Here is an 18,660-nt window from a genome sequence, read left to right as displayed (position 1 = left end):
TCTGAAAGTTAAATTGCATTTTGGAGAAGAGAAAGATGAGAAAATAAGCAGGGATGGAGACTGGACAAAGATGGGAATTGGCAGAGGAGCTACAATAGATAAAGGAGCATGAAAATGAGAATAGGTATATGTGGTGGGTTGACCCTGGCTTGGGGCCAGGTGCCCACCAGAGCCGCTCTCTCACTCCCTTATTCACTAAACAGGGGAGAAAAGGCATAACGAAATGCTTGTAGGTCGAGATAAGGACAGGGAGAGATCACTCACTAATTGTTGTCACGAGCAAACCAGACTGAACTTAGAGAGGGAATTCATCTAATTTATTACTAAGCAAAACAGAGTAGAGGAATGAGAAATAAAATCAACTCGTAAAACACCTCCCCCCACCCCTCCCATCTTCCCGGGCTCAACTTCACTCCCGGCTTCAACCTCCGACCCCCCTCAGTGGCACAGGGGGACGGGGAATGGGGGTTATGGTCAGTTCATCACACGGTGTTTCTACTGCTCCTTCCTCCTCGGGGGAGGACTCCTCACACTCTTCCCCTGCTCCAGCATGGGGTCCTTCTCACGGGAGACAGCCCTTCACAAACTTCTCCAACGTGAGTCCTTCCCATGGGCTACAGTTCTTCACGAACTGCTCCAGCGTGGGTCCCTTCCACAGGGTGCAGACCTTCAGGAGCAGACTGCTCCAGCTTGGGTCCCCCACGGGGTCACAAGTCCTGCCAGCAAACCTGCCCTGGCGTGGGCTCCTCTCCCCACGGGTCCACAGGTCAGGCCAGGAGCTTGCTCCAGCGTGGGCTTCCCATGAGCCACAGCCTCCTTCAGGTGCCTCCACCTGCTCTGGCGTGGGGTCCTCCATGGGCTGCAGATGGAATCTCTACACCCCCTCATCCTTCCTCCATGGGCTGCAGGGGGACAGCCTGCTTCACCATGGTCTTCTCCATGGGCTGCAGGGGGATCTCTGCTCCGGCACCTGGAGCACCTCCTGCCCCTCCTTCTGCACTGACCTTGCTGTCTGCAGAGTTTCTTACATCTTCTCACTCCTCTCTCCGGCTGCAAAAGCTCTCTCTAACTGTTTTTTTTTTCCTTCTTAAATATGGTATCACAGAGGCACTGATCGGCTCAGCCTTGGCCAGCGGCGGGTCCATCTTGGAGCCGGCTGGCATTGGCTCTATCAGACACAGGGGAAGCTTCTAGCAGCTTCTCACAGAAGCCACCCCTGTAGACCCCCCCACACACACACTACCAAAACCTTGGCATGCAAACCCAAAACAGTATAGAAAATGCTAAACAAAATAGAGAATCTCTATCAAAAATGACTCTTTGTGGGAGTATTGCCACTCTCTGGCTTTAGACACGTAGGTGCACAAATCCCTGGTGAGTCTCTCTGCATGGTGAACACTTGGCTTCTGCTCTGGTTCTTTCTAAAGAAGCAGTCCATCTCCACTGACATTACACATTGTGTTGTCTTGCTTAATAATTCAGGAACCTAAGAGAGGTATGAGTGCCCCCAACCCCATTGTTGTAGCAGCATTCCTACCCATGAATCTTGCAAAGACAGTGGGACATATCAGGGGTGTCAGGAAAGGCGACATTGCCCTGCTGAAGGAGGAACACATTGGAAATATAGCTTTCTTCAGGGAAAAATAGAGAAGGAGAGGGACCACATAGAAAATGAGAGGTCTCATCTGAACTCAGTGACATCAGTGAAGATTATCTTGGCAAATTCTTCAGCAGAATTTGGCCTCTTAGCAAATATAATCTACAGGAAAGCTGGAGAGGGACTGTTTATCAGGGAGTGTAGTGACAGGACATGGGGTAATGGCTTTAAACTGAAAGAGGGTCGATTTAGATTAGGTGTTAGGAAGAAATTCTTCACTATGAGGGTGGTGAGGCACTGGAACAGGTTGCCCAGAGAAGCTGTGGATGCCCCCTCCCTGGAAGTGTTCAAGGCCAGGTTGGATGGGGCTTTGGGCAACCTGGTCTAGTGGAGGGTGTCCCTGCCCATGGCAGGGGGGTTGGAACTGGATGATCTTTGAGGTCCCTTCCAACCCAAACCATTCTGTGATTCTATGATAATTCATTTGAAACTTAGCATTCATATTGTAAAACTGAGAATATGGGAAAATATTTACAGATCATATCTTGCAATATTTTGCATACAAGCTGGAGACTAGCACTTCATGAGCACTATATAATGCTGTGTAGAAATGACTGCAAGATTAGCAGAGCTGACCCATCAGAAATAACTTACTATTTTGAATATCACCCATGTCCAAGGAAGTGTTGTTGGTTTTATGTTACACTTGTGGGTTAACACCCCCAAAACCAGGATGTTAAAAATCATTTTTAATGAGCAAAGCTCCCAGTTACGTCCCTGGTTCAGCAGGGTGCATACACCTATGTCCTGTTCAGTGCCATTTAAGCATGCTCTTGGAGACTTTGCCCAGCTGGGGCCTGGAACACCAGCTACTCTCAAATCCTTTCAAAAAATCACTTTTTTTTTCCTGCTTGCAGAGATGCCGAGAAGCAGAGGTAGAACCTAGACTTAATGTCACAGAAATTGACTTGATGCATTTTAATATACAGAGAAAATACATAAAGTTAGTTTTTAAGCTGTGATTTGTGGCTTGAGGTAAACTAGCTAATTATAGGTTTTTTAAAAATTACCAATTTGGGAACAGCCTACACATTTCTACAGAATAAACCTCATCAGAAAGTATTTTTAAAATGTAACTTACATGTTTCAGATGTCATGGAAACCGAGAGGAAGGTAGATAGGAAGACCAAAAGTACATGCCCCATCATATTTCTAAACGAAAAAGAAAAACATTGATATCTCAGAATATACTCTGACTGCAGTGGTTATGCTATTACCATGGTACTGATGAACATCTGCTGATAGATAACGGTATCATGCAGCGATAAACTGCATCACATGAGCTGCTCTGTACAGAGTGTTTGTGCACGCGTGTGTGTAGCAGTGGTTTTGCAGCTTTGAGATGATGCTCTTTGTTCTGTGACCAATGCAATAGTTGATGTTCTATTGAAACTACTGTTATGACTTAGTTTAATGGGGGTGGGGGAATTACTCTGCCATGGTAGGCCTCGGGCAGAAGCCTCTACTTGTTTGATTGCTTTTTTTTTTAAGGAAGCTAAATGTACATTGACATTCTCTTCATAGTCAAGTGCAGAAAAAATATACCTTGATTTAGAAAAAGATAGATCCTGGATTTGAAAATATATATGCTCTGGCTTTGAATTAAGCTTACATCCAATCAACTGCTTAGGTGCACTAGACATTTTTGGCTTTCTATGGAAGTGGAGGTATCTTCAGTGACAGCTTCTCTAAGTGTTTACCAGTAAGAACAAAAACAGGTGAGTGCCATCAGCAATTCTAACCCGAAGGGTAACTGAAGAAATGGCCTGTAAAAGTAGGTAAAGGAACATATATTCACGTAACAGCAGTAGGGCAGATCCTGTGCCTCATCCATGTTTTCATTTGTGTCTAATTGATATGCACCTGCTGTAATTCACACCTCACGGTGTGGCTCAGGCACTCTCCAGCAAACCCTTTTATTAAAGAAACTGGCTATTTGGCCATGGACACTAACTTGACCTAACCTAGCAATATCTCAGTAGACAGCAGACACGCAATCCAGCTATATTATGCAGCTGTAAGCATTCTACTTACCGTTTATAAACCCTTCACGTGAATTCTATCCTTCACTGCAGATCCCAGAGGGATGGATTCTACTATCATGTATGAGGAAGAAGCGATCCCATGGTACTACAGATGGCAAATAAGTTTTCAAGAGAAATCAAGTTAGAAATGAATTATAATTTATCTTGCAGATAGTGAGCACAAGAGGAGTAGTGAAAAATAGGCAAGAAATGTACAGGCAGGATAAGTACTGTCGTCACACTTACTGCAAGGAATTTTTATTTCAGTGCCAAAGATTTCCAGACTAAACAAACATTGACAGACCTTATCGAGACCTACATTTTTGCCAAGTCTGAAATTCAGAACAAACTTGATTTTGAGCTTTCAGAAATGTCATCAGCTTTGTATTGATATAGAAAGTTTATTCGTTTAGAAGGTTTAATAACACCCAGAGGCTTATTAATAAACTCTTAAAAATAATAACAAAACTTAGTGTTGGAAGAGAAAAGCCTGAGAATTTCAATGTAGGTATTTTGCAGGGATACTCACAAATCACAGAAAAGAGGAGGTTTAGACCAAAAAAGCAGCATTCCAGCATTAATGTCATGGCAAGGCTGATGCCATGCCTTTTATGGGAAGCAAGTGACTAGCCAGGAGCTCCTAAAAACAACGTGCATGAGGAGCTGCTTGCTTTCATTAGAGCTGGAGAAAAGTACCATGTACAACCACACGCAGTCTATTGACTTCTTTAATTTTAAGGAAATCTTAGACCAGGGTACTAGATTTTTAGAAGGTACTTTTTAGCACAACAAACATCAGGAGTTTTGCCCTGGAAGAGATGAATGAGCTGGCCCAGAAGAAGGTTCAGGAGTGACCTGGGACAGGGTAGGCACTCAGGGAAGAAAAGTACAGAGCAAAACAGCACACAACAAAATTCACAGCATCAACACAGCAAAGCATTTCTGCTTGTTCATCCTTTAGAGCAGAAAGCTTCTTCCTAGAACTTATTTCTGACACTACCAGGGAACAAACCAGATTGGCAGGTGGGAATGGGGAGCTGAGTTTCACATATCCGAGTTATTAGAGACCTGGATCCAATTCAGGACCTAAACAGACTTGTATTTGCCAGCAACTCTGCTGACTTCATTCATCAGCTAAGGTCTACTTCGATCACAGTTGAAAACTGATATGGGGACTCATGGCTCCATATTCTCCTGAGAAAGAAAAGGAAGGAGCAAATGCCCTGCACGTAGTTGGAAACCAGTTCACTCTTCAGCTGATATGAGCAACATTTGATAGATACATGGTGTCTCCATCTCCTGAACAGCACATCAGCAGCAAGTGATGAAAGTTACTCTGGCATGCTGCAGTGGGCACCTGATTTCCACAATCTGTGAGATATCTACTCATTCCATTTCTGTCTCTCTGGGTAAAATCGAAACACTGCAATCTAGAACTAATCTTTCTGAGAACTGATTTTCCTCAACTTGGTTTCACTGAGCCTTGTTATGATGTAGATCTGCTCTAAAACACTGCTTCATTCTCTGCACTAATTTCCGCTCTAGTTAACTGTCTTTCCCTACCTATTACTGTACCTAATCTTATTGGTTCAAATCAGCTTTGGTTAACCTATATCTCACTTGGTTTTTTGCACAGAAATTACTTTTATCACTCGGAGCTCACAAGAGCCATTATTGATCATTCCCAATAATTCACCATCTCCAGATACTTGTGACTTTGCTGCTTAGCATTGGCTTATGCAGAGGACACCCTTTCTTCCTAAAAGGTCCTTCTGTCCAGCTGGATGGCCAGTTTTGCAAGCTGACTTTAAACTATTTGGTACCCACGTATATTTGGAATGGCTCGCTTGTTCCAGAGAGGGATTGACTGACGCATATGGGACTGCAGCAGGGTATATACATAGTCAGAACTAATGGTATAGCAAGGGAAGGTGAATCCCTCCAAAGAATATTTATGCAGCCTTCCAGAGCACTGTGCCATCAGATGCTGGATGTCTACAGCATGCAAAATACATGTACCTGCATATGCATAAGCAAACGTGATATGCAAAATGCTAGCTGCAGCAGGGCTAGTTCGTACAACTGACATTGGATGCATCTATATCAACTGAGTCTCTGCAGTGAAGTCTCCAAATAGACCCTAAGAATCAGCTAAGTGAAGAACTGTAAGCTGAATAATAAATAAATTTAATATCATTAGATTATTTGAGTAATTAAATAGACATTAAAAAAATATTCAGAACATTCCTTCTCTGCTGGGAGCCTTTTCCCTCCAAGTGTTTGGTTCTGTTCCACGAACATATTTTCCCCCCATGAGGTATACCAGCAGTTACACTAACTGTCCTACTACTTTTTAGAGCTATTTTGTTTAAGCAAGCAGATACTTCAGCATGGAGACAAAAGGAGGTGATGGATTTTTAAGGAAAATCAGTTTCATAGACTAGATTTGAAGACCGTCTGAAATTAAGTTCTTTCTCATTTGATATTTTATTTGTATGTGTCTGTTTGGCCACAATTGATCCCACTGTTGGAGATACTGGTGAGTCCCTTATTGCCAGTGCTATTGCAGCCCTAGAAATGGAAGGCCAATGATTAACAAAAAGTTGCAAGGAGCTGTGCTTTCTCTGTTTTTGAGATACAGCTTTGTCCAGGAATGGAGACAGCCAATTACTTGCCCTCACCAACTCTTCTAACAAGTGCCAGAATGACCCAGGAGTAAGAAATTTGTATTTGCCTATCATCGTACTTGTCAGTTGTCGTATTTAGCCCTCTGTTTGTTGAAAAAGTATGTCTTCGAGAGACCTAACATACTGGGCTACCAGCTTGCACCAAAACAATGCAAAATAGTTGTGCTGAAAGGACAGATTCTCCCCACCTAACTTTGATGATTACTTTATTGATTTCCCCCCAATTTTTCAGCTACCGTGTATTGGCGGCAGTTTAAGTAGAGTTTGGGGCTTGTGTGTGGAAATAGGTGCAATATATGGGGCTCTAATTAAAGAGAAATGTTCCCGGAGAATATAAAGAGCTCAGGCAATTAAAAGAACAATGTGATTCTGTTTGCATTTCCAAAGTCAGCAGCAAACTGCCAGATTACCTCAATAAAAACTGAGGCAGAGGTTGCAGTTATAGACAGCAAATAGCAAGAGAAGGACTGGTTCGCTAGTGCCTTCCAGCTTGTGGCATTACTCTAAGCAAAGCAAAATTAAAGCATCTACTCATCCATGATACTTAGGTCAAATAAAAAGGTTATTATGAGGCACAAGTCAAAGGGACTAAGACACCTCATGTCCCACAATCAAAAAGAAATTCCTGTAGCTTGAAGCACTGAGAGACAAAGACTGTAATTTCTGGACGTAGTTATGAGTTTTCTTTCTGCTTTTGCAGATTTATTTAGAACTAATGTTTTATTACATTTGTCTGAAGTAAAACTTGCGTAACAGATTTTTTGGGTCCACAGTATACCACAAATTTAGATTGCTAATACTCACAGGGGAAAAAAGATAAGGAGACATTTTCCATAAATCTCTTTCTTCCTATGGCTCTTAATAACCGTATGTTATGAGCCTGACTCTAAGCGCTGTGAAGGAAAACTTCAGTATGATGCTGAAAAAGCATTAGATCCAAATATAGAGATTTGAGACAACTCCCTGAGTATGTCAAAACCTAGCCTCTGATGATCCAATATGAAAGGAAGATGAAAGAACTGGGAACTCCCTACTCGTGTGGCAGGAGCAGTAGTCTATAGGGCTTAACTTCCTTGCTTCTCCAAAGGCAACTGTGTTAGTCACATATTATTGATTTTTTTTTTTCTAAAATTGTATTTGGCAACAAACTGTTTATAGTACCATTTATGTAAGTGATAAACATTATAAAAGTACCATACCTTGCATACTAAGAAAACTTGGAAGTGTTATTGCAATTTCTACGTTAAAAAGCTTAACAGATTTTACAACGTAAACATACCATGAAATAGCAGTTGTGTAAGGTTTGTTTACTAAGACAGAATTCGTTCATTCACCTTTTGAAAGTTATTTTCATTCTTTCATCAAACCAGAAAACCCATTCTGACTGAAAACGGGCTAATAAAATAGCAACAGTAACACTGAACTAATTCCAGAACTAGCACTCACAGTAGTTAACATTTACCCTAGTTACAGCAGTAAGTGTAAAATTTAGGAATTTCAATATTAAAGTATGGACATGCTAGAATTGATATACACATTATTCTTACAAAATATTTTGAAGCAACAAAGTACATAAATTACTAAACTCTGAAAAATCCATTGCACAGTAAATATTTTCTGTGTCTTTGAATACTTAGTAAAAATATCTGCCAGAAAACTGAGAGCAGATCCATTTCTAAATACACTTCATTATAAGGTAAATCTTTATGTTGGTCCCAAAATTATTTGTCTATCACATAGGCATATCATCTATTTTGATCTAATATTTTTGCTTGTGATAAAGAAGCACATAAGTGAACTGAAATAAAATTTCTCATAAAATACTTCAGTTATTTTTGGTAAATGATAATATAAAAATTTGACCTACCATCTGGAAAATTCAGAAGGCAGAGAAGTGGCTTGTTCTCTGCGGCTGGGTCCTTTGCACTGATTTCTCTGCTGTAGCTTGTACCAGATATCACTGGGAACTCTTTTCAACTGGCTTGTGCAATTCATATCTGTAGGAGCAAGATATACAGCTGCATTTTGAGACACCTCCCACTGAAGAGAGCAGAACATACAAATTACTGTAGTAACCCTAAGTACCTGTCAGAGATAATATCTCATAGTTCCCATTAATCAGATATCTTTTACCAATAGGACAGGTTTTCTGTTAATCACAAATTATTCCATTTTAGCATGATTATACTGCAATAAATCTGCTGGCTGGTTATTGGCTTTCTCACCCGCCTGGGGAGGACAAAGCAGGACACTCAGCCGGCAGAGGGTGCTTTCAAACAGATTTTGTCTGAAAACAAGTGACGAGTCAGGCAGCAGCTCCCCGAGAACAGCTCTAAAAGTGAAGGAAACTGCTTCACTGAAGCTAAACTGATAATAAAGGGTGCTACATCAGCAGCTAAATTAAGTCTTTGAGGGAAAAAAGGCTGGAGGGGCAGAGCAGTTCCACAGGAAATCCAGAAGTAACTTTGGGAGAGCAAGAGCGAGAGGGAGAAGTCGCCATAGCAGTGGACATGACGCAGTGTACAGTGACCCACAAGAGCAGGTATTCAGGAGGTCGCATGGGCCACCGAATGTCTGAAGGTCATTTTTAGGGAGCACTGTTCAAGACTACTGAGCAACCTTCCCAGCATCAGCACTGAACCTGGACCCATCAGACCAAAGGTCCCAAACTATCCCCTTCCTGTGCAGCAGCCAGTCTAAAGGGGTAATTTCAGTACTACATCAGCCAAATTCCAGGGGACAAATCAGCTTTGCACATCTTAGCAGAATAACCCCTAAAGACATTTTGAGAATCAACTGTTCGTTCTTTCTTTAACCAAACAAGAAGGTTTTACACTATGGTCATTCAAACCCTTATTTTTCCCTGGCAGAGATATGAATACCAGTTATCCCTTTCAGTGTTCCTGGGACTCTACTGTCAGCATGCAGCAACTCCACATCGATACACAAAGATGTATCAATTATACAGCAGCATGCAAAAATCTTACTGAAGTCATAGCCGTGCTTTCCCCAGTTCTTGGTATAGCATTTCCTTTGAAGTGGTCTGGGGGTTGCACTTCCCACATGACACAAAAAATGCAAAAAAGCTAAAAAAACCTCACCTGCAACAATGAAATTTCACAGCGCTTTGGTCAACTGTTCAGAGTCAGCTCAGATCACTACTTTGAAAAGCTCACAAACCCCTCCATGCTCAGGTTCATGCAGTTTCATCGGAACCAAGGCCTTCCTCATTTCCCGATGCTGAAGACTCAGTCAAAAAGTCTGGAGTAACCATCTGCATTCAGTGGTAGATTCAGCGTCCTCTCACCGCGACATGTCAGGTTACTCTATGGAAAGGTTAAATACATTCAGGTCAAGCTAACTTCCATTGCCTGGATACAGAATAAGTTCTTCTGTCATAAAGTCCACTGCAACTTAAATCAGAGATGTTCATTGCGTTGCTCCATACCTCAGAAGAGCCCTTCATCCTGTAGTCCGTTCCTCATGCCCAGGTTGTTCCCAGATCATGATGCAGGTGGGAAACTGAGCTCCTGGCTAAAGGAGGTAGTTGCCAGCTGAGCAAAAGCCATTCTGCCGCTTTCATAAGAAACTACAGTCAACGTTGAATGCTTTGTAACTTTTGGCCCATCTTCTAAAAAAATTTCCATTTGGTAAGTACATGGAAAAAATGTGCTTACAGAAGTATGTCAAGAAATTTCTTTGAGGCGTTAGGTGTATTGTGCTCCCCGGGCAGCCTGTATGCATAGCATTTCGGCAAGCAAGAGAATCGTCTGTTCTCCATGCAAAGAGGTCAAGAAGTAATGGGCTTAAACTGAAGCAGGGAATAGTTAGGCAAGACAGCAGGAAAATCTTTTAACATGAAAGGTAGTGAAGCACTGGAAGAATTTGCTGGGAACCTAATGGAGCTGCCAATAGGTGTTAGACCTTGAAGAAAAATCTGGTATTGGTATCAAGATGCTGTAGCTGGCCCCACAGTAGTCCTTACCAACGCTAGGAGTTGACAGCCCAGAGACTCAGCTGTCTGTGATTCAATGGCTAGTTCTGGTGCAGCATGGCTGTATGAACTCAGTTGTGTTGGCCAAATTACTCCAGAGCTGTGAAAAGTATGCTAGTTAAAGTCATGCTAGGTAAAAAAAGTGAAAACCCAGATAGAATGAAGTTATTGAGATCGTAAGAGTTAGGAGTTCAAGCATTCAAGAAGAAAAATGATGACACGAAAAAAGATAAAATCCTGAGATAAAAAGCAGAGATAGGAAAACAGCAACTCAGCAACATCAAGGTTCGCTCTGCTCCAAGAAACAGCGCTGAGTCTAGCAGCATATTAGTCCTGGCTGTCTAATACCTAGCTCTATTAGCCAGGCAATAATTGCTGTGTACTTTTTTTGCACCCTGCTGGCAGACTGTCATTGCACACAGTAGGGGACACCTGGACGGAAGTGACCCTGGCAGGGAAGGTTTCACTACGTATGTTTGTTGAGGCCAGCCTAGGGAGCACTGGTGGAGTCAGCAAATGGTCGGATGGCAGGGGAAGCTGTTGTTGGGTGTGTCCATACCTATGGTAGGTCTAATGTTTTTTAGCTGGAGGGGATCCACCCTACTAAGGTTGCAGTGTTCTTCCTGTTCCTTTGTGTTGTGGTGCCTTATTTGCAGATAGCATAAGAACCTCATGCTTTGTGCAAAAGAGAAATTAGAAAAAAATTTTCAAGGGTTATAATATTCTGATGAGGATGGACTCCTCTTCCTCCAAGCTAAGAGTTGCCCCTCTTAATCACACAGTCCTATTACCACCCGCATTGCAATAAATATGAATGGACCAGTTCCTTTCATTGAGACATTTGAGACAGCTATCCCAAGAAGACACTGTTGGAGGGTACATGCCTAACCAGAGTGTATTTGGTTTATTTGGCAAGACTTGGGAGGGTGCAGGGGTGGCTTCTGTGAGATGACACCAGGAGCTGCCCTCATGCTGGACAGAGCCAGGTTCAGTTGGCTCCAAGACAGACCCACTGCTGGCCAAAGCTGAGCCCATCAGTGACATTGGTAGCACCTCTGTGATAACATTTTTAAGAAAGGGCAAAAGCTACTGCACAGCAACTGTGAGGAAGGAGTGAGACAGTGTGAGAGGAACAGCCCTGCAGACACCAAGGTCAGTGCAGAAGGAGGGGCAGGAGGTGCTCCAGGTGCCAGAGCAGAGACCCCCCTCCAGCCCATGGAGAAGACCATGGTGAGGCAGGCTGTCCCCCTGAAGCCCATGGAGGACCATGGCGGAGCAGATATCCACCTGCAGCCTGTGGAGGACCTCACACTGGAGCAGGTGGATGTCCCCTGAAGGAAGCACATGGTGAGCCCACGCTGGAGGTCCTGGCAGGTTTTCTGGTGGGACCTGTAGCCTGTGGGGGACCCACTGTGGAGCACCTCCTGTTCCTGAAGGCTGCACCCCATGGAAAGGATCCACACTGGAGGAGTTAATGAAGAACTGCAGCCCATGGGACGAGCCCACACTGGAGAAGTTCACAAAGGACTTTCTCCCATCGGAGGGACTCCACACTGGAGCAGGGGAAAAGTGTGAGGAGGAAGGAGCGTCAGAAACAAAGTGTTATGAACTGACTGCAACCCCCATTCCCCATCCCCCTGCACCACTCAGGGGAGGAGGTAGAAGATTTTGGAGTGAAGTTGAGCCTGGGAAGAAGGGAGGGGTAAGGGCAACATGGTTTGAGTTTTGTTTTCCTTCTCACTATCCTATTCTGTTATTAATCAGCAATAAATTAAATTAATTTCCCCAAGTTGAGCCTGATTTGCCCTTGATGGTAATTGGTAAGTGATCTCCCTGTTCTTACCTCAACCCATGAGCTTTTCATAGTGTTTCCTCCCCTGTCCTGTTGAGGAGGGGGAGTGATAGAGTGGCTTTGGTGGGCCCCTGGCATGGCAGGGTCCCGCATAATAATAGATGAGGACATGCATGTGGACAGAAAAGGATTAGTAAGAATTTACAAAGCCATCGGTGTTTTCATCATGCCCATCTTTCTCCTCCATCCCACCAAAGCAGAGCTATTAAGTCTCTTACCAGGTTTTTAGCTCCACTATAGTTGCCAGCTAGTGTATTAAAGTTCAGAGGATGCAAAATGGAGATGAGAGTATCTTGAAGGAAGCAATTGGCTAAAGTAACAAGAATTATATCTGCCCTTTTTAATGTGGCCGGTATGTATTTACCTTTGGGTCGCACATTGATATGTTACTTGGGAAGTTATTTGATCACCAGCAGTTTATGAAAGATCTTAGCAATGATAGTTTTGCTTGTCAGGCCAAAGACAATATTCAAACAAAAATCTTAATGTCATCACCAAAGCCTCTGTATCTTAAAACCAGATGCCCTTTCTAAAGAACTTCTCAATTTCTCTGCTCCATGCCTTGCCCCAAAAGAAAGCAGCTGCGTCGCCATCCCGCAGAGGCTGGATACAGCCAGCCAGAATGAAAATAACAGCAGCTGTTGTGAATGTCACCGGGCCGCTGGCAGGATCTCTGCAGGGAGACCACAGAGCCCACCAGAGAGAGGATCGGTACAGTACATCTGTTGCTCTTATGGAAATTAAAATATTCCACTGAGTCCCCAGGATCTTCCATTCCCAGAGGTGGTCCTGTCCTTGGATGCCAGAGTGCTTTACAGTGCAGAGAGGAGAAGGAGTCTGAGCAGGCAAGTATCTTTGGGCTAGAAATCTACCCAAAGTTTATCCACAAAAGAAAAGCTAAATAAACCAGCCCTCCTGTACTGAAATAATTTCAGGGAACAGACAACATGTGTCTAAGTGAAATCTTCCAAATGTTAAGTCAAAGCCTACTAGATCCAAGAGGTCATTGCTTGGTGCAACAGCACAGACTGATTCTAGAAGACCCAGGCCCTTACAGCCAACCCTCCCCTCAGAGTGCACGGGAAGCTAACCTCCTCCTGTGCAGCATCCACTCTCTTTCCCATTAGTGTGGAAAAAGACGATTATTCAGCACACCATCGTTGTTCGTATCTGACCTCTTCTCTGAGACTAAGGAGTTTTTTCTACACAATTTCTTAGGAAGAAACTTCTATAAATACATGGCATTCTGGAAATCGTAACTCGGGTGCAAAAGACACAGTTCTTATTAATTTAAATGACTAAACCAAATTGGGATTCTCCAGAAAGTCATCAAAGATAATTTGCTGACAAAGGATATTGTTTATAATGACTTTTTACTAAATAGTCTTGTTTGTTCCTTAGTGTATGTGAGTTACTGGAAGTTAATGTCTTACTGATAAAAGAGGGTCATGACATACTGACAGCATACAGGACCAGAGGTTTAATTGTAACAATTATTCATATTGTTTATAATATCACGATTTAAGAAAATTACTTATTTTGTCTATAGGTTATGGACTGGGTTTTTAGAAGAATATTTTCTGTGATAATTATTTCATTGTATTTGCTATCAGATCTGGCTGCAACTTGGAGCTTGTATTCCCTGAAAGTTTAAAATATTTTGGAAAGGAAAACAAGGCTTCTCACAAAAACTAGAACTTCCGAACTTTTCCTATGAAAAGGAAATGTCACCCAACGTCTTTTTTTCTAGAACAAAAAAAAAAATCAACATTTTTTCTAGTTTTTCTATAGTTGGAGCAGTGAGATGTGCAGACCCCAAGGAGTCCCCTGCTAGAGTTCAGAAATCTTTAGGGCACCTAATCCTTAGACTGAAGACCATCTGTCAAAGCAGGGAGAGCTACGAGTGTGAAAACCTTCTCTGGCCCTGGCTCCCAACAGCTAGTTACATGGAAACTAGGACAGAGTATGTCAGCAATTGGGCTGCTTATTGTAGAACTGTATGCACCCAGTTTGGCCAGCTGCAAGAAATTTTGGGAATATAGACAGTTGCCTATCTCAGTAAGCTGTAAAGACAACAAATGGTGTGCAGAGTTCCTTTCAGCACTTACTGCCTGAGGTTTCAGGCTTCTTTCTTTCACCATGAAACTCAACACAACCTCTTTTTTCCTCCCCTCACTAACCAGAACTCCTCTGTTTATGGAAAACCTTCTTGCAGCTCTCCACACAATTTCCTGCAAGCCTTCTTGGGAGATGAGCTGTTCCAGGAACTAAGCTTCTTTTCCCATCAATCTAAAAATGAGCTATTTGCTGTCATCCACGGTCACCGTGCCTACTCCTCCTGCATAACATAGTCTTGGTTATCGATCACTGACCTCTCTATTCACCTCCAGGTCAAATTCCTCATTTCTATAAGAGTCTACACAGAAAACAACCTGTAGGTAACTGTGGCCTGTAGCAACCTCAGGCAAGTCTTCATCAGGGTTGCTTCACAGATTTGAGAGGTCAGAGTCCATGACCAGAGGCCAAACTGTTCCTAGACTTTTTGCTTTACAGTTAATAGCCTACAGAAGCAAACTTGCTCAAGACGTTCCGCATTATAGCAGTGAGGAGCGTGTTCTGCACTGCGTGACATAAGCAGATACATCTCTCCTCACCGCATCACAGCCTCATCACTTGCCTGACAGCCATACTAACCCTAACTACTTCTGGCTCCCAGACACACCAGTCCAGGACTGAGGCTCTAGGACAGGACCCAAATGTTGGAAGTTTCATGGATCATGTAAAACTAATTGAAACACAAAGGCAACTCTGTCAGTCAGGTTGGTGGCAGAATGATTGCTTTTGGACAGTGGACACATTTTCACGGGAAATCGCATGAGATCAGGTGTCCTCTAGCTTTATTTGGTTTGGTATTGTCAGCCATTGATCTACACAAAGCACTATTCCCAGAGAAAAGATCTTACCAAAATGTAGAAAGTAATCAGCTTTCACTACCTGGGAAGGATATCTTGGGGTCATTTTGTTTTTTCTCTGAAAACAGTCTGTTTTGCAGCAGCTGCCAAGAGGGCAAACGAATTGTGAGGAGTTATTAGCAAAAGAACAGAGAACAAAACAGGAAATGTTATACTGATGCAACATATCCTTATCTTGAGCACTGGATGTAATTCTTGTCACCAATGACCAAAAGGATATAACAGCATGAAAAAAATTACTGAAAAGAGCAGTAATGATATCAGAGGTACAGAGGGTTTTTGCTAAAAGGATAAAACAAGTTGACTGGCACTCTGCTGTTGACAAAAGGAAGGACTTTCATCACTAGGAAAAATTACACAGGGAACAATTTTTCAGAACCTCTCACGATAAAAGAAACAGGAAAATTACCAACTACTTGGTTAAAGCAGAGAACAGTACTCTTTCACATAAATAAAAAAGGAAACTAATTGCACATGAACTTGTCAAAAGTGGATGCACAGATGGGTTCAAAAGCCATGACTCAAATTTAGGAAGGAGAGATATATTGATCACCATTTGAGATGCTATTGGAGAACCTACATTAAACTGAGGATGTCCATCCTACATGATTGACACTGGCAGGGTTCATCATCCTCTCTTTTATGTTTTTTGAGACAACATAGACATGGCCACAAATTGTTTACCATTCAGGCTCCAGCTGTCACATATTTCTAGCTAAATATTGCCTGATTTGGGATTTAGAAAATAGGACTGACCCACACCTCGGGCAAAAATCCCATACCTCTGATGTTCGGCACTGCCTGAACTCATACAAGATCTCCCCTATGCCTAAAATAAGCACTCTACACACTCAGAACCCCATCATCTGGAAAGCACAAGGATTTATTTCCAACATAAACTCATTTACAAGTCAAACTGGGAACAATCCTCAATGCCCAGACAAGGCTTTCAGTCAGAACACTTATCCAGAAATCAGAAGACCCAAATTCTAAGGCCTCTAGAGGCTTCTACATTATGGGAAGAACCCTCTACTCTGCCCACTGAAACTGGGATGCTACGTGTCAGGGATTATAAATCATGGGGAAGACAGAGAACAGCCAAGACTGAATTTGACTCTAACCACATGGGGGGTGGACATTAATAAGAAATCTGTATTCTGAGGCTCTGACTCCTCCTAAGTGGGTTGGGGCTCCCTCACATTTGCTTTCAACAAGCAAAACCGTGCTACCAGGTACAAATTGTCCCAGATAGCTCAGAAGAAGCAGGATGTGTCCTAGGAGGAGTTGAGGGAACATGTTCTTCAGGGCAAGATAGGTCACCATTTTCCTGATGACTGCTCTAACCATAAAGCTAGTATGAGAATGAAGAACTGAGCGGGGGCGCATCATGCATTCAGATTTTTTATATCATCAGAGCTGTTTCTGCTCTGTTAGCATCTATTCTCAGAAGACAGATAGCCAGTTTACATCATGACTGGGGGTGGAAGTAAGCATTTCCTATTAGTTCTCTCTACAGTCAACAGCAAGGGTCAAGAGTAGCCAATTTAGGGAGGAGAGCTCCCTCTGAAGGTCTTAGAGATCCTCACCTTCTGCCACTAACCACATTAGACCATCCTTTTCCCTCTGGCAGGTGTGTGTGCCTAAATTTGGGCAAAGATGTTGCCCATAGGCACTCACATTTCTAGCTCTGCAGGATATCACAGAAGCAATACTGTGTTCATGCAAATTAATCTACCCTAATTTTCTCAGACAACCAGAAGTTCTCTGAATGACAATGCTTTGTGTGGAGACCTCTTCCTACAGACTTTACTCCTGCTGCTATCACAGACATTATTGACACTGTAAAGTCAGCGTGAAGTTTCTGTCAGGTTGGTTTTCTGCCCCAGCAAAACCTCAGGTGTCAGATCTGACCTTTGGGTAACCACAAAGTTTGAATTTTAAGAGCTCAGCAGAAATGGCAGTCTATCATATGAAACAGAACCAGAAAACTGGTTTAATCTCTCTCCACATCACTAGCAAAAGCACTCTTTTTCTATGAATTCATATGCTAAAGGGTGGAAAGACACGGTTTAAAAGTAGTCATAAGTAGAACAGCAACTCTGTAGCTGATAAACCAATGAAGGAAACATATGCAATTGCTACATCATATACTCTTTGAAAAATAACTGGGAGATACTGAAGTCCTTGAGTTATTATTCTTATTAAAAATATTCTATTCAGTTTTCTGTTCAGGAGTAGTTTATTATGAAGTTTCAGAAAATACCGAATTACACTACAAGAATGTGTCTGATGAGAAAATCTAAATCAAAGAAAAATCGTAAATGCTTTAAATCTAGATGGAAACTATATACACTTAGCAACAGAAATCAAAAATGAACAAGATTGTGGCATGTTTTCCAGCATATTTATCACAACAGAAGATTAGCATACCAATCCAGCATAACAGCACACACCTCAACTACATTTTCAAGAAACAGCATGAGGCAAGCAGGGACACATCTCCCGTCTGCAGATTTCAGAAGAAAAAACTTTCAAATGCACAATTAAGTATTTTAACAAATGTTACTATAACCTCTTCTAGCCAGCATGAAGAGGAATGAGATTATGTGGGGGGAAAAAACAAATGAAAAAACCAAACCTGAGATTGTACACTTCAGCGGGCATACCTTTCAGTTATGTTTCCTTTCAGTCAATCAGTCAATCAATCAGCTTCCCACCTGTAAACATTTTTTCCATCAACTTCACCTCTAGCACCTTACTGGAAATTACATTTGGCAGTAAATATTTCCTCTGTTCCAGTAATTCTGATTATATTTTTCTTTTTTTTTTCTTTTTTCTTTTTTTATTTTTTTCTTCTTGTTGTTGCTCTTTTGAGCTGGAGAACAGAAAGTCTAGAATGGAAATCCTACCATTAAATAACTTCTGCACATCGTTATTATGGACAATTCCACCTACCGCCATAGCTAAAAAGGTGGAATTTAAGGACATTGTAAGTAGCATTTGTCATAACTGTTCAGAGACTTGTATTGTCTCAAGGAGAAGTTCAGTTCCAAATACACTGTTATAACTGCATTTATGTCTAGTCCCTGCATCTCCTTGCACCATGGCAACAGAAAAGTCTGTGAGGTACCAGGTACTTTTTTTTTTTCATTCTTTACATATGCCAAAGTCAGTTGAACTCACTGTAGCTCAATGTGCTCATTTGTACTTGATTATTACTACCTCCTGTTTTTTCTGGTTTAGTCATTTGAGTCAAACGATGTCTGGAAAGAAGGACCTAACTTCTTATGGCTGAAATTCTGTGTCAGTTAATGAGAAGGAAGAAGCAACCAGAAGTTTCAGTCAAAATGTAATATCAAAAAGGAAGCAGTAAAAATGTCATCTGCATCAAGACAAAATAAATATTTATGTTCCAAAGTCTAAGACAATAGAACAGTGATGACAAAAGAAGTAGAACCTACTCTAGCAAAATGT

General features: G+C 42.1%; 1 protein-coding gene across 4 annotated transcripts in view; it reads right to left on the bottom strand.

Moving 5' to 3' along the window:
- The window catches only part of LOC129201657 (interleukin-1 receptor-like 1), a 31,528-nt gene extending 23,172 nt beyond the window's left edge, over positions 1-8,356 (bottom strand). For all 4 annotated transcript variants that reach the window (XM_054813216.1, XM_054813218.1, XM_054813217.1 and 1 more), the window contains exons 1-3: positions 8,236-8,356; positions 3,692-3,787; positions 2,739-2,809 (exon numbers count right to left, since the gene is read on the bottom strand). In XM_054813216.1, the coding sequence (XP_054669191.1) occupies positions 2,739-2,805 (67 nt within the window). In that variant the 5' untranslated portion in view covers positions 2,806-2,809; positions 3,692-3,787; positions 8,236-8,356. The remainder of the gene's footprint in view (positions 1-2,738; positions 2,810-3,691; positions 3,788-8,235) is intronic.
- Positions 8,357-18,660: the final 10,304 nt, after the last annotated feature.

This window comes from Grus americana, chromosome 1 (genome assembly GCF_028858705.1).
Source record: "Grus americana isolate bGruAme1 chromosome 1, bGruAme1.mat, whole genome shotgun sequence".
In the NCBI taxonomy this organism is placed as follows: domain Eukaryota; kingdom Metazoa; phylum Chordata; class Aves; order Gruiformes; family Gruidae; genus Grus; species Grus americana.
The sequence above is the reverse complement of the archived record's forward strand: the minus strand, read 5'-3'. Positions and strand labels throughout refer to the sequence as shown.